Here is a 15,310-nt window from a genome sequence, read left to right on the forward strand (position 1 = left end):
TCCTGACTCCCCAAAGCCTGTCCACCATCTACAAGGCACAAGTCAGGATGGAATACTCTCCACTTACCTGGATAGGTGCAGTTCCAACAACGCTCAGAAGCTTGACACCATCCAGGACAAAGCAGCCCGCATGATTGGCACCCTATAGACAAACATTCACTCCCTCTACCCCCGGCGCACAGTGGCAGCAGTGTGTACCATCTACAAGATGTACTGCAGCAATGCACCAAGGCACCTTCGACAACACCTTCCAAACCCGTGACCTCTACCACCTAGAAGGACAAGGGCAGCAAATGCATGGGAACACCACCACCTGCGTGTGCCCATCCAAGCCACACACCATCCTGACTTGGAACTATATTGCCGTTCCTTCACTGTCGCTGGGTCATAATTCTGGAACTCCCTTCCAAACAGCACTGTGGGTGTACCTACCCCACATGGACTGCAGCGGTTCAAGAAGGCAGCTCACCACCACCTTCTCGAGGGCAATTAGGAATGGACAATTAATGCTGGCCTAGCCAGCAATGTCCACATCCCATGAATGAATAACAAAATAGATACAGAGCCTTTAGTTTTGGTCCTTTTATTATTTTTGTAACCTCTAGCCTTGTGTGCTGAATTACTCTGAGATTTGTACTCACTGTCCCTTCCTGTCACGGTCTGTTTATCTTTTCCTATATTAATACCTTTTTTGTCTTTCCCATATTAATACCTTTCTTGTCTTATGTATACTCTTAGATTTACCATATCCTCCCAAATTTGATCCCTTGCCCGCACTGTTTAGTTTAAAACCCTTTCTACTTCCCTAGTTATGTGGCTCGCTCGAACACTGGTCTCAGCGCTGTCAATGTGTAGATGGTCCCAACAGTACAGTCCCCACTTTTCCCAGTACTGGCGCCAGTGCCCCATGAACTGGAACCCACTTTTTCACACAGCAGTCTTTGAGCCATGCATTCATTTCTCGTCTTATTTGCCCTGCTCCAATTTACACGTGAGATTATTACCTTTGAGGTTCTGCTTCTTGATTTGGTGCCTAGCTTCTCATACAGATTATGCAGACCCTCTTTTCATGTCCTGCCTATGTCCTTGGTACCTACATCTTCCCCCTCCCACTGGAAGTTCATCTCCAGTCCTCAGCAGATGTCCTGAACCCTGGCATAGGGCAGGCAACACAGCCTTCTGGATTTTCTCTCTTTGTTGCAGAGAACAGTGTCAATCCCCCTCACTATACTGTCCCCTACTACCACTGCTTTCCTTTTTGCTCCCCCCCCACCCCCCCCAACACTTGAACGGCTTCCTGTACCATGGTGCCATGGTCAGTCTGCTGATCCACACTACAGCCCTTTCCCTTGTCCATATAAGCTGCAAGAACCTCAAACTGGTTGCTTAACTGCAAGGGCTGAGACTCCTCCACTCCCACCTTCTCGACCCCCTTACCTGCCTGACTAGCAGTCACACCCTCCTGTACCTGATTACTGACCAAAACAGATGACCCTATCCTAATGGGTGTGACTGCCTTCTGGAACAAAGTGTCCAGGTAACTTTCCCCCTCCCTGATGCATCACAGTGTCTGCAGCTCAGCCTCTAGCCCAGTAACTCTGAGCCGAAGCTCCTCAAGCCACAGACGCTACAGACGTGTTTGCCATGGATTGCCGTGGCATCCAGGAGCTCCCACATACTGCAGCCACAACATATCACCCGCCCTGCCATCTTTCTTGTGGTAATTTAGTTAAATTTATTTTCTCTTAATTTATAGCTCCCCTCCTTACTGAACTTCCTCACTTACCAAACTCCCTTCTTCATACTCTGTGCCCTCTAGCAGCACTCAGAGCAGACAAGCAGCACTGAGAGTCCCCTAAATTTATACTGTCTGAAAACAATGATGTGTCAGCTTTGCTAGAGCTCAGAAACCAGTTTATGCTAGCTACCTAATTAACTAGCTACAGCTACTCGGAGAGCTTGTATACCCCTGTTTAAAACTGTACGAAATTTAACGCCTCTTAACTTAAACAGTAAGTTCAGTTAATTGCTAAATGTAAACAAAACAAAAACTAGACGTTCGAGTGATTAACCGTTAAAATACCCTGACTTACCAAACTCGCTTCTTCACACTGTGCCCTCCAGCAGCATTCAGAGCAATTTGCTGAAATGTCAGGACCCATAGCCTTTGCAGTATCCAGTGCCTTCAGCCATTTCGTGATGTCACGTCGAGTGAATTGAATTGGCTGAAGACTGGCATCTGTGATGCTGGAGACCTCAGGAGGAGGCCGAGATGGATCATCCACTCGGCACTTCTGGCTGAAGATGGATGCAAATGATTCAGCCTTATCTTTTGCACTGATGTGCTGGGCTCCGCCATCACTGAGGATGGGATATTTGTGGAGCTTTCTCCTTCTGTTAGTTATTTAATTGTCCACCGACTGGATGTGGCAGGTGTGCAGAGCTTAGATCTGATCCATTGGTTGAGGGATCACTTAGCCTTGTCTATTGCAACTGCTTCCACTGTTTGGCATGCATGTTGTAGCTTCACCAGGCTGACGCATCATTTTTAGGTATGCTTGGTGCTGTTCATGGCATGTCCTCCTGCACTCTTCATTGAACCAGGGCTGATCCCCTGTCTTGATGGTGATGGTAGAGTGTGGGATATGCTGGGCTATGAGGTTACAGATTCTGGTTGATTACAATTTTGCTGCTGCTAATGGTCCACAGTGCCTCATGGATGCTCAGTTTTGAGTTGCTAGATCTGTTTGAAATCTATTACATTTAGTACGGTTGTAATGCCACGCAACACAATGGAGGGTATCCTCAATCTGAAGAGGAGACTTTGTCTCCATAAGGACTATCTGGTGTTCACTCTTACCAATACTGTCATGGACAGATGCATCAGCAACAGGTAGATTGGTGACGATGAGGTCAAGTAGGGTTTTACCTCCTGTTAGCTCCCCTGCAGCAGCTTGTTCGGAAGCAGAGAGAGTGATCAGCTGGGAAGTCAGTTTCAGCTTAAAGGAGATTACCTTTTGTTTCGGCGGACCAGGGGACTGCTGGTTAAGTAAAAACCTTTATATTTGGGCAGTGGCTGAACCCGAGACACTACACGTGTAGTGTCTCCCACCCGCCCTCCTCCTCTAACCAAAAAAAAGGACTCTGGTGTGTTGATAAGGTAAGCTTTTTTATTTCTTCTGTATCGTGTGATTGGTTAAAAATTTACTTTTTTTTAAACTTTTTTTTTTGATTTATATATTAATTAGTTATTTGAAAAAGACCATAGCAGAGAAGTATCAGAAAGTATTTAACTCATAAATTTATATAAAGTAATAAAGTAATTAACTAAGCAGAGATGGCTGGGCAGGTGATGTGCTGTAGCTGTATGATGTGGGAGTGAGCTGGCTGTCCCCATTGTGAACGGCAGGGACCACATCTGCAGCAAGTGTTGGTTGCTGGAAGAACTCTGGCTCAGAGTTGATGATCTGGAATCTGAGCTTCAAACACTGCGGCACATCCGGGAGGGGGAAGAGTTACCTGGACGTTTTGTTTCAGGAGGCAGTCACACCTGGTGGATTAAGTAATTCAAATTCAGTTAGTGATCAGGGACAACAGGGTGTGATTGCAAGTGAGGCAGGTAGGGGGATCCTGAGTTCAGGAGTGGAGGAGCCTCAGCCTTTGACCTTATCCAACAGGTACGAGATACTTGCTCCCTGTGTGGATGAGGAAAAGGGCTGCGGGGAGGATGAGCCAACTGACCATGGCACCATGGTGCAGAAGGCCATTCAAGAGGGGGGAGCAAAAAGACAAGTGGTAGTTATAGGGGATTCTATAATTAAGGGGATAGATAGTATCCTTTGCAAGCCGGATCGGGAGTCCCGCATAGTGTGTTGCCTGCCCGGTGCCAGGGTGCAGGACATTTTTGACCGGCTTGAAAGGATATTGGAGCGGGAGGGGGAGGATCCAGTTGTTGTGGTCCACGTTGGGACTAACAACATAGGCAAGGCTAGGATGGAGGACCTGTTTGGGGATTATAAAGCACTAGGAGCGAAATTAAGGAACGAGCCACGTGCAAATTGGCTTAGGGATAAGAATATTAGGGAAGTAAACACGTGGCTAAGGGAGTGGTGTGGGAAAGAGGGGTTCCATTTCATGGGGCATTGGCATCAGTTTTGGAACCGGGGGGATCTGTACCGATGGGACGGTCTCCACCTGAACCAATCTGGAACCAGTGTTCTAGCGAAACGGATAAATAGGGTGGTCTCTAGGACTTTAAACTAGTGACTCGGGGGAAAGGGAAAACGACAGGGAGTATGATGGTAAATAAAAAGGTAAGCAGCAGGCTAACGTGTGCAGGAGGGTTTAAGTTCAAGGCAGACTATGAAAGAAGCAGAAAGGAAGGATAACTCAGGAGTTATTATTAGAGATGTTGGAAATCATGAGGGTAAGAAAGCTAGCAGAAAGGCACTTTACCTGAATGCTCGGAGCATTCGTAACAAAGTTGATGAGTTAACGGCACAAATCATCGCGAATAAATATGATTTGGTAGCCATTACGGAGACATGGTTACAGGTTGGTCACGACTGGGAGTTAAATATCCAGGGGTACCAGACTATTCGGTGGTGTAGCTCTGATATTCAAGGACGACATCAGGGCGGTGCTGAGAGATGATATAGGTTCTATGGAGAATGAGGTTGAATCCATTTGGGTGGAAATTAGAAACTCTAAGAAGAAAAAGTCATTGACAGGCGTAGTCCAAAGGCCACCAAATAATAACATCACATTGGGGCGGGCAATAAACAAAGAAATAACTAATGCCTGTTAAAATGGTACGGCAATTATCATGGGGGATTTTAATCTACATGTAGATTGGTCGAACCAGCTCAGTCAGGGTAGCCTTGAGGAGGAGTTCGTTGAGTGTATCCGTGATAGTTTTCTTGAACAGTATGTAATGGAACCGACGAGGGAGCAAGCTATCCTAGATCTAGTCCTGTGTAATGAGACAGGAATAATTAATGACCTCATAGTTAGGGATCCTCTTGGAAGGAGTGATCACAATATGGTTGAATTTAGAATACAGATGGAGAGTGTGAAGATAAAATCCAATACCAGGGTCCTGCGCTTGAACAAGGGGGACTACAATAGAATGAGGGAGGACTTGGCTAAAGTAGACTGGAAGCAAAGATTTTATGGTGGGACAGTTGACGAGCAGTGGAGGACTTTCAAATCAATTTTTCAAAGTGCTCAGCAAAAGTATATTCCAGTGAAAAGGAAGGACTGGAAGAAAAGGGGTAATCTGCCATGGGTGTCTAAGGAAATAAGGGAGGCTATCAAATTGAAAGAGAAGGCATACAAAGTGGCCAAAAACAGCATGAAACTAGAAGATAGGGAAAACTTTAAAGGTCAACAGAAAGCCACAAAAAGAGCTATAAAGAAAAGTAAGATAGAACATGAGAAAAACTAGCACAAAATAGAAAGACAGATAGTAAAAGTTTCTATAAATATATAAAACCAAAAAGAGTGGCTAAAGTAAGCATTGGTCCTTTAGAGGATGAGAAGGGGAATTTAGTTATGGGATATGATGAAATGGCCGAGGCATTGAACAGGTATTTTGTATCAGTCTTCACAGTGGAGGACATTAATAACATGCCAGTAATTGACAAAGAGACGAACGTAGGTGAGGACCTGGAAACAATCATTATTACGGAAGAGGTAGTGTTGGGCAAGCTAATGGAGCTAAGGATTGCTAAGTCTCCTGGCCCTGATGGAATGCATCCCAGGGTACTAAAAGAGATGGCGAGAGAAATAGCAGGTGCACTGGCGGTAATTTTCCAAAATTCGCTGGACTCTGGGGTAGTCCCAGCTGATTGGAAAACAGCAGATGTGAGGCCACTGTTTAAAAAGGGAGGTAGACAAAAGATGGGGAATTATAGACCGGTTAGCTTAACCTCTGTAGTGGGGAAGATGCTTGAGTCTATTATCAAGGAAGAAATAGCAGGGCATCTCGACAGAAATTGTCCCGTTGGGCAGACGCAGCATGGGTTCATGAAGGGCAGGTCATGCTTGACAAATCTTTTGGAATTCTATGATGACATTACGAGCAAGGTGGACAATGGGGACCCAGTGGATGTGGTGTACCTAGATTTCCAAAAGGCCTTCGACAAGGTGCCGCACAAGAGGCTGCTGCATAAGATAAGGATGTATGGCGTTAGGGGTAAAATATTAGCATGGATAGAGGATTGGTTGACTAACAGGAAGCAGAGAGTGGGGATTAATGAGTGCTATCCTGGGTGGCAATCAGTCACTAGTGGTGTGCCTCAGGGATCGGTGTTGGGACCGCAATTATTTACAATTTATATAGATGATTTGGAGTTGGGGACCACGTGTTGGGTGTCAAAGTTTGCAGATGACACTAAGATGAGTGGCAGAGCAAAGTGTGCAGATGACTGTGAAACTTTGCAGAGGAACATTGAGTGAGTGGGCAAAGGTCTGGCAGATGGAATACAATGTTAATAAATGTGAAGTCATTCATTTCGGTAGGAGTAACAGTAAAAATGATTATTACTTTGGACAGAAGCAGAGGTACGGAGCGAACTTACAGCTGGGAGGTCAATTTCAGTGTAAGTTAAAAGTTAATTCCCTTTTGTTTTCGGAGGACCAGGGGACTGCTGGGGAAGTGAAAACTATATATTTGGGCGGTGGCTGTACCCGAGACACTACACGTGTAGTGTGTCCCACCCACCCTCCTCCTCTAACCAAAAAAAAGGACTCTGGTGTGTTGATAAGGTAAGCTTTTTATTTAAAAAGTTCTGTCCGTCGGATTGCTAAGCTAACAAGTTTTGACTTTTTTTGGGGGTTTTTCAGTAGATTTGTTGGGAATTTAGATTAGTGGGAATGGAGGTTAAGGCAGTTGTATGTTCCTCCTGCAGAATGTGGGAGGTAAGGGTCGCCAAGAGTGTCCCTGCTGACTGCATCTGCGGGAAGTGCACCCAACTCCAGCTCCTCGAGAACTGCGTTAGGGAGCTGGAGCTGGATGAACTTCGGATCATTCGGGAGGCGGAGGGGGTTATTGAGAGGAGTTATGGGGAGGTAATCACACCTCAGGTAAAAGAAGTAGGTAGATGGGTTACCGACAGGGGAAGAAGAGGGAACCAGCAGGCAGTGCAGGGATCCCCTGTGGCCGTTTCCCTCAACAACAGGTATACCGTTTTGGATACTGTTGCGGGGGACGACTTACCAGGGGTAAGCAATGGGGTGCAGGTCTCTGGCACAGAGTCTGTCCCTGTTGCTCAGAAGGGAAGGGGGAAGAGGAGCAGAGCATTAGTCATTGGGGACTCCATAGTTAGGGGAACAGATAGGAGGTTCTGTGGGAACGAGAGAGACTCACGGTTGGTGTGTTGCCTCCCAGGTGCCAAGGTTCGTGATGTCTTGGATCGTGGTTTTGGGATCCTTAAGGGGGAGGGGGAGCAGCCCCAAGTCGTGGTCCACATAGGCACCAACGACATAGGTAGAAAGAGAGATGGGGATTTAAGGCAGAAATTCAGGGAGCTAGGGTGGAAGCTTAGAGCTAGAACAAACAGAGTTGTTATCTCTGGGTTGTTGCCCGTGCCACGTGATAGCGAAGCGAGGAATAGGGAGAGAGAGGAGTTGAACACGTGGCTGCAGGGATGGTGTAGGAGGGAGGGTTTTGGTTTCCTGGATAATTGGGGCTCTTTCTGGGGTAGGTGGGACCTCTACAAACAGGATGGTCTTCACCTGAACCAGAGGGGTACCAATATCCTGGGGGGGAGATTTGCCAATGCTCTTCGGGGGGGGGTTTAAACTAATTCAGCAGGGGAATGGGAACCTAAATTGTAGTTCCAGTGTTCAGGATGTTGAGAGTAGTGAGGTCAGGGATAAGGTTACAAGGACGCAAGAGGGCACTGGCAAGCAAGAACTTGGTTTAAAGTGTGTCTACTTCAACGCCAGGAGCATCCGGAATAAGGTGGGTGAGCTTGCAGCATGGGTTGGTACCTGGGTTCTCGATGTAGTTGCCATTTCGGAGACATGGGTAGAGCAGGGGCAGGAATGGATGTTGCAGGTTCCGGGATTTAGATGTTTCAGTAAGAACAGAGAAGATGGTAAAAGAGGAGGGGGTGTGGCATTGTTAATCAAGGAGAGTATTACAGCGGCAGAAAGGACGTTTGAGGACTCGTCTACTGAGGTAGTATGGGCCGAGGTTAGAAACAGGAGAGGAGAGGTCACCCTGTTGGGAGTCTTCTATAGACCTCCGAATAGTTCCAGAGATGTAGAGGAAAGGATAGCGAAGATGATTCTCGACAGGGGCGAGAGTAACAGGGTAGTTGTTATGGGGGACTTTAACTTTCCAAATATTGACTGGAAATACTATAGTTCGAGTACTTTAGATGGGTCAGTTTTTGTCCAGTGTGTGCAGGAGGGTTTTCTGACACAGTATGTAGACAGGCCAACCAGGGGCGATGCCACATTGGATTTGGTACTGGGTAATGAACCCGGCCAGGTGTTAGATTTAGATGTAGGTGAGCACTTTGGTGATAGTGATCACAATTCGGTTAGGTTTACGTTAGCGATGGGCAGGGACAGGTATATACCGCAGGGAAAGAATTATAGCTGGGGGAAAGGAAATTATGATGCGATTAGGCAAGATTTAGGATGCATAGGATGGGGAAGGAAACTGCAGGGGATGGGCACAATCGAAATGTGGAGCTTATTCAAGGAGCAGCTACTGCGTGTCCTTGATAAGTATGTAACTGTGAGGCAGGGAGGAAGTTGTCGAGCGAGGGAGCCGTGGTTTACTAAAGAAGTTGAAGCGCTTGTCAAAAGGAAGAAGAAGGCTTATGTTAGGTTGAGATGTGAAGGCTCAGTTAGGGCGCTTGAGAGTTTCAAGCTAGCCAGGAAGGATCTAAAGGGAGAGCTAAGAAGAGCAAGGAGAGGACACGAGAAGTCATTGGTGGATAGGATCAAGGAAAACCCTAAGGCTTTCTATAGGTATATCAGGAATAAAAGAATGACTAGAGTTAGATTAGGGCCAATCAAGGATAGTAGTGGGAAGTTGTGTGTGGAATCAGAGGAGATAGGGGAAGCGTTAAATGAATATTTTTCATCAGTATTTACAGTAGAGAAAGAAAATGTTGTCGAGGAGGATACTGAGATTCAGACTACTAGGCTAGATGGGATTGAGGTTCACAAGGAGGAGGTGTTAGCAATTTTGGAAAGTGTGAAAATAGATAAGTCCCCTGGGCCAGATGGGATTTATCCTAGGATTCTCTGGGAAGCCAGGGAGGAGATTGCAGAGCCTTTGTCCTTGATCCTTATGTCGTCATTGTAGACTGGAATAGTGCCGGAAGACTGGAGGATAGCTGGTTATAAGAGACAGGATTTATAATCATCTTGAAAAGAATAAGTTCATTAGCAATAGTCAGCACGGTTTTGTGAGGGGTAGGTCGTGCCTCACAAACCTTATTGAGTTTTTTGAGAAGGTGACCAAACAGGTGGATGAGGGTAAAGCAGTGAATGTGGTGTATATGGATTTCAGTAAGGCGTTTGATGAGGTTCCCCACGGTAGGCTGTTGCAGAAAATACGGAAGTATGGGGTTGAAGGTGATTTAGTGCTTTGGATCAGAAATTGGCTAGCTGAAAGAAGACAGAGGGTGGTGGTTGATGGCAAATGTTCATCCTGGAGCTTAGTTACTAGTGGTGTACCGCAAGGATCTGTTTTGGGGCCACTGCTGTTTGTCATTTTTATAAATGACCTGGATGAGGGTGTAGAAGGGTGGGTTAGTAAATTTGCGGATGACACGAAGGTCGGTGGAGTTGTGGATAGTGCCGAAGGATGTTGTAGGGTACAGAGGGACATAGATAGGCTGCAGAGCTGGGCTGAGAGATGGCAAATGGAGTTTAATGCGGAAAAGTGTGAGGTGATTCACTTTGGAAGGAGTAACAGGGATGCAGAGTACTGGGCTAGTGGGAAGATTCTTGGTAGTGTGGATGAACAGAGAGATCTTGGTGTCCAGGTACATAAATCCCTGAAAGTTGCTACCCGGGTTAATAGGGCTGTTAAGAAGGCATATGGTGTGTTAGCTTTTATTAGTAGGGGGTTCAAGTTTCGGAGCCACGAGGTCATGCTGCAGCTGTACAAAACTCTGGTGAGACCGCACCTGGAGTATTGCGTGCAGTTCTAGTCACCGCATTATAGGAAGGATGTGAAAGCTTTGGAAAGGGTGCAGAGGAGATTTACTAGGATGTTGCCTGGTATGGAGGGAAGGGCTTACGAGGAAAGGCTGAGGGACTTGAGGTTGTTTTCGTTGGAGAGAAGGAGGAGGAGAGGTGACTTAATAGAGACATATAAGATAATCAGAGGGTTAGATAGGGTGGATAGTGAGAGTCTTTTTCCTCGGATGGTGATGGCAAACACGAGGGGACATAGCTTTAAGTTGAGGGGTGATAGATATAGGACAGATGTTAGAGGTAGTTTCTTTCCGCAGAGAGTAGTAGGGGCGTGGAACGCCCTACCTGCAACAGTAGTAGACTCGCCAACTTTTTAAGGGCATTTAAATGGTCATTGGATAGACATATGGATGAAAATGGAATGGTGTAGGTCAGATGGTTTCACAGGTCGGCGCAACATCGAGGGCCGAAGGGCCTGTACTGCGCTGTAATGTTCTAATACTTGAATGGTAAAAAGTTGCAGCATGCTACTATTTTGAGGGACCTGGGTGTCCTTGTGCATGAATTGCAGAAGGTTGGTCTGCAGGTACAGCAAGTAATTAGGAAGGCAAATGGAATTTTGTCCTTCATTGCTAAAGGGATTGAGTTTAAAAGCAGAGAGGTTATGTTGCAGCTGTATAAGGTATTGGTGAGGCCGCACCTGGAGTACTGTGTGCAGTTTTGTTCTCCTTACTTAAGAAAGGATATACTGGCACTGGAGAGGGTGCAGAGGAGGTTCACTGGGTTGATTCCGGAGTTGAGGGGGTTGGCTTATGAGGAGAGACTGAGTAGATTGGGATTATATTCATTGGAGTTCAGAAGAATGAGGGGGGATCTTATAGAAACATATAAAATCATGAAGGGAATAGCTAAGATACAAGTAGAGAGGATGTTTCCACTGGCAGGTGAAGCTAGGACAAGAGGGCATAGCCTCAAGATTAGAGGGAGCAGATTTAGGACTGAATTAAGAAGGAACTTCTTCACCCAAAGGGTTGTTAATCTATGGAATTCCTTGCCCAGTGAAGTAGTTGACGCTTCTTCAGTAAACGTCTTTAAAGCTAAGGTAGATATCTTTTTGAACAATAAAGGAATTAAGGGATACGGTGAGAGCGCGGGTAAGTGGATCTGAGTACACGAAAAGATCAGCCATTATCTTATTGAATGGCGGAGCAGGCTCGAGGGGCCGGACGGCCTACTCCTGCTCATAGTTCTTATGATCTTATGATCTCACCACCTGCTGCAGACCCAGTCTAGTAGCTATGTCCCTTGGGACTCAGCCAGCTCATTCAGTAGTGGTGTTATCGAGCCACTCTTGGTGATGGACATTGAAGTGTTCCACCCAGAATACATTCTCACCCAGGGAACTATATGTAATCTCTCCAAATTTGCAGTTGACACAAAACTGGGTGGGAGGGTGAGTTGTGAGGAGGATGCAGAGAGGCTTCAGGGTGATTTGGACAAGCTGAATGAGTGGACAATTGCATAGCAGATGCAGTATGATGTGGATAAATGTGAGGTTATCCACTTTGGTAGCAAAAACAGGAAGGCAGATTATTATCTGAATGGCTATAAACTGAGAGAGGGGAATATGCAGCGAGACCTGGGTATTCTTGTACACCAGTCGTTGAAGGTAAGCGTGCAGGCGCAACAGGCAGTAAAAAAGGCAAATGGTATGTTGGCCTTCATAGCGAGAGGATTCGCGTACAGGTACAGGGATGTCTTGCTGCAATTATACAGGGCCTTGGTGAGGCCACACTGGAATATTGTGTGCAGTTTTGGTCTGCTTATCTGAGGAAGGATGTTCTTGCTATCGAGGGAGTGCAGCGAAGGTTTACCAGACTGATTCTTGGGATAGTGGGACTGACATTTGAGGAGAGATTGAGTCGGTTAGGATTATATTTGCTGGAGTTCAGAGAGTGAGGGATATCTCATAGAAAGGGTAGTAGATGCGCCAACTTTAAGGGCATTTAAGTGGTCATTGGATAGACATATGGATGAAAATGGAATAGTGTAGGTCAGATGGTTTCACAGGTCGGCGCAACATCGAGGGCCGAAGGGCCTGTACTGCGCTGTAATATTCTAATTCTAAAAAAAAACCTATAAAATTCTAACAGGACTTGACAGGGTAGATGCAGGAAGGATGTTTCCGATGGTGAGGGATTCCCGAACCAAGGGTCATAGTCTAAGGATATAGGGTAAATCAGGACTGAGATGAGGAGAAATTTCTTCACCCAGAGAGTGGTGAGCCTGTGGAATTTGCTACCACAGAAAGCAGTTGATGCCAAAACATTGTATGTTTTCAAGAAAGAGTTAGATATAGCTCTTGGGGTGAAAGGGATCAAAGGATATAGGGAGAAAGCGGGAGCAGGTTACTGAGTTGCATGATCAGCCATGATCATAATGAATGCTGGAGCAGGCTTGAAGGGCCGAATGGCCTACTCCTGCTCCTATTTTCTATGTTTCTATGACCTTGCCACCCTCAGTACTTCTTCCAAGTGGTGTTCAACATGGAAGAGTACTGATTCATCAGCTGAGGGCGGGGTTGCGGTAGATGGTAATCATCAGAAGGTTTCCGTGCCCATGTTTGACCTGATGCCATGAGACTTCATGGATTCCGGAGTGAATGCTGAGGACTCCCAGGGCAACTCCCTCCCGACTGTCTACCACTGTGGCGCCACTTCTGGTGGATCTGTCCTGTCGTGGGGCAGGACATACCCTGGGATGGTGATGGTGGTGTCTGTAAGTTATGCTTCTGTGAGTGTGACTATGTTAGGCTGTTGCTGGACTAGTTTGTGGGACAGCTCTCCCAGATTTGACACAAGCCCCCAGATGTTGGTAAGGAGTACTTTGCAGGGTCGACAGAGCTGGGTGTGCCATTGTTGTTTCCGGTGCCAAGGTCGATGTTGTGCGTTCCATCCTGTTTCATGCCTTTTAGACTTTTCTCTTGCGGTTTGGTACAACTCAATGGCTTGCTCGGCCATTTCAGCTACATTGTTGTGGGTCTGGAGTCACATATAGGCCACGCCAGGTAAGGGCAGCAGATTTCCTTCCCTAAAGGACATTAGTGAACTGGGTGGCTTTTTACTACAATTGACAATGGTTTCATGGTCACCCTTACTGAGACCATCTTTTTTAATTCCATATTTATTAATTGAGTTTAAATTCCACCAGCTGCCCTGGTGAGATTTGAACAGTTGGATGCAGAGCATTTTTTTTTTTAGATTAGATTAGAGATACAGCACTGAAACAGGCCCTTCGGCCCACCGAGTCTGTGCCGAACATCAAACACCCATTTATACTAATCCTACACGAATCCCATATTCCTACCAAATATCCCCACCTGTCCCTATATTTCCCTACCACCTACCTATACTAGTGACAATTTATAATGGCCAATTTACCTATTAACCTGCAAGTCTTTTGGCTTGTGGGAGGAAACCGGAGCACCCGGAGAAAACCCACGCAGACACAGGGAGAACTTGCAAACTCCACACAGGCAGTACCCGGAATCGAACCCGGGTCCCTGGAGCTGTGAGGCTGCGGTGCTAACCACGGCGCCACTGTGCCGCCCCAAATTTATTAATTGAATTCAAATTCCACTTTTGTTGTGGTGGGATTTGAACCTCTGTCCCCAGAGCAATATCCTGGGTTTTTGGGTTATTAGTTCAGTGACAATACCACTACACCACCGCCACCCCTATAGTCTGGGTCTCTGGATTGCCAGTCCAGCGACATTACCACTCCACTCCAGCTCCCTCTAACAATATAATTTGGAGGGCGAGGTTGCGAAAAGAAAATGTTACAGTTTACAGTACTTTTGAAAACTGTCAGTTTTGTATTGGATTATTCATAATAAGTTGATTACTTTGAACTTTTTACAGTTCCTGAGAACTCAGACTTCAGAAGCTGAGATGGAACTCTGGTGGAAGCTCATCGATGGAAAACTCTACATAAGCCCTGGCATAGCTTTTGACTGTTGTGAGCCTGGATGGTTTAGATTGGTGTTTTCGGACTCTGCTGATAGGCTACGTTTGGGTATGCAGCACTTAAACAATATATTCGTTACTTTTAGAACATTGGGCTTTTAAACTTCTTAAAATCAAACCCATTAAATGTTACTTTGATAAGTAGGTCTGATTTTGAGCTTTTGCCTGTTTGACATACTGATTTTGTTCTGTTCTATAAAGGTCATTGATAATTTTCTATTTCCAGCAAAGATTCTAGATCCAAACATTAACATCCCTTTTTCTCATTTCAGATGGCAGGGAGGGCGAGTAGGAGATGAGGAGGGAGGTGTAGATGGTGTGACCAGTGGAGCAATAATGGATTCACATATCAAATAAAAACAAAGTGCTGGAAATACTCAGCAGGTCTGGCAGCATCTGTGGAGAGAGAAACAGAGTTAATGTCTGTGACCTTTCATCTGTTTCTCCTGCTGAGTATTTCCAGCACTTTGTTTTTATTTCAGATTTCCAGCATCACACCCAACTCATGGATTGTTCTCTGTGATAACAAAATATGTGAATCCATTAAAATAAAAGCAAAATACTGTGATGCTGGAAATCTGAAAACATTAAGGTAGCATTTCATAAAAAAAAATTACAGTTGGCTTTTAAACTTCATGGCACAACCTTGGCATCCTACACCAGATTGGCTGCTGCGTACCAAAACAGAGTCTCAAAATGGTACACCCCTCCACAGTGATGCTTGTGCAGACTGGAACCTTTTAGTATTAACGCAACATGTTTTACAGTATTATTTTGGTTGTGTGGCATTTAACAATGAAACGTCTGTGACAGAGCCATTAAGAAGTGTAACTGGCACCTTTCCCCCATTGAGATGGTCTGTCTTTTTTGAGGCTCATTCTTAATTGTTTGCATCGTAAAGCTCTTGTTGCAAATGGAAGGTATTGAGAATTTTTGAGCACAAAATAAGAAAAGGATACATTCATATTTGAGTTTGGGTGCTTGGATTATATTGTTTGTGATTAGGTCCATGTTCTGGCTATGAGCTGTACTTGGAAATTTATGTTAGTAGACCACCTAGTACCCTGATGAGGGGTTTCTATGGCTATTTTGATTTTAAAATTCTGCCTGCCACTTTA

General features: G+C 45.6%; 1 protein-coding gene across 3 annotated transcripts in view; it reads left to right on the plus strand.

The window, feature by feature from the left end:
* Positions 1–15,310, plus strand: part of LOC137384512 (1-aminocyclopropane-1-carboxylate synthase-like protein 1) — a 140,725-nt gene that overhangs the window by 91,994 nt on the left and 33,421 nt on the right. For 2 of the 3 annotated variants that reach the window (XM_068058660.1, XM_068058654.1), the window contains exon 13: positions 14,088–14,241. The exons of the other annotated variant lie outside the window; for it this stretch is intronic. In XM_068058660.1, coding sequence (XP_067914761.1) covers positions 14,088–14,241 — 154 coding nt within the window. The remainder of the gene's footprint in view (positions 1–14,087; positions 14,242–15,310) is intronic. 3 annotated transcript variants of the gene reach the window in all.

The sequence above is a fragment of the Heterodontus francisci genome, chromosome 2 (genome assembly GCF_036365525.1).
Source record: "Heterodontus francisci isolate sHetFra1 chromosome 2, sHetFra1.hap1, whole genome shotgun sequence".
Classification (NCBI taxonomy): Eukaryota; Metazoa; Chordata; class Chondrichthyes; order Heterodontiformes; family Heterodontidae; genus Heterodontus; species Heterodontus francisci.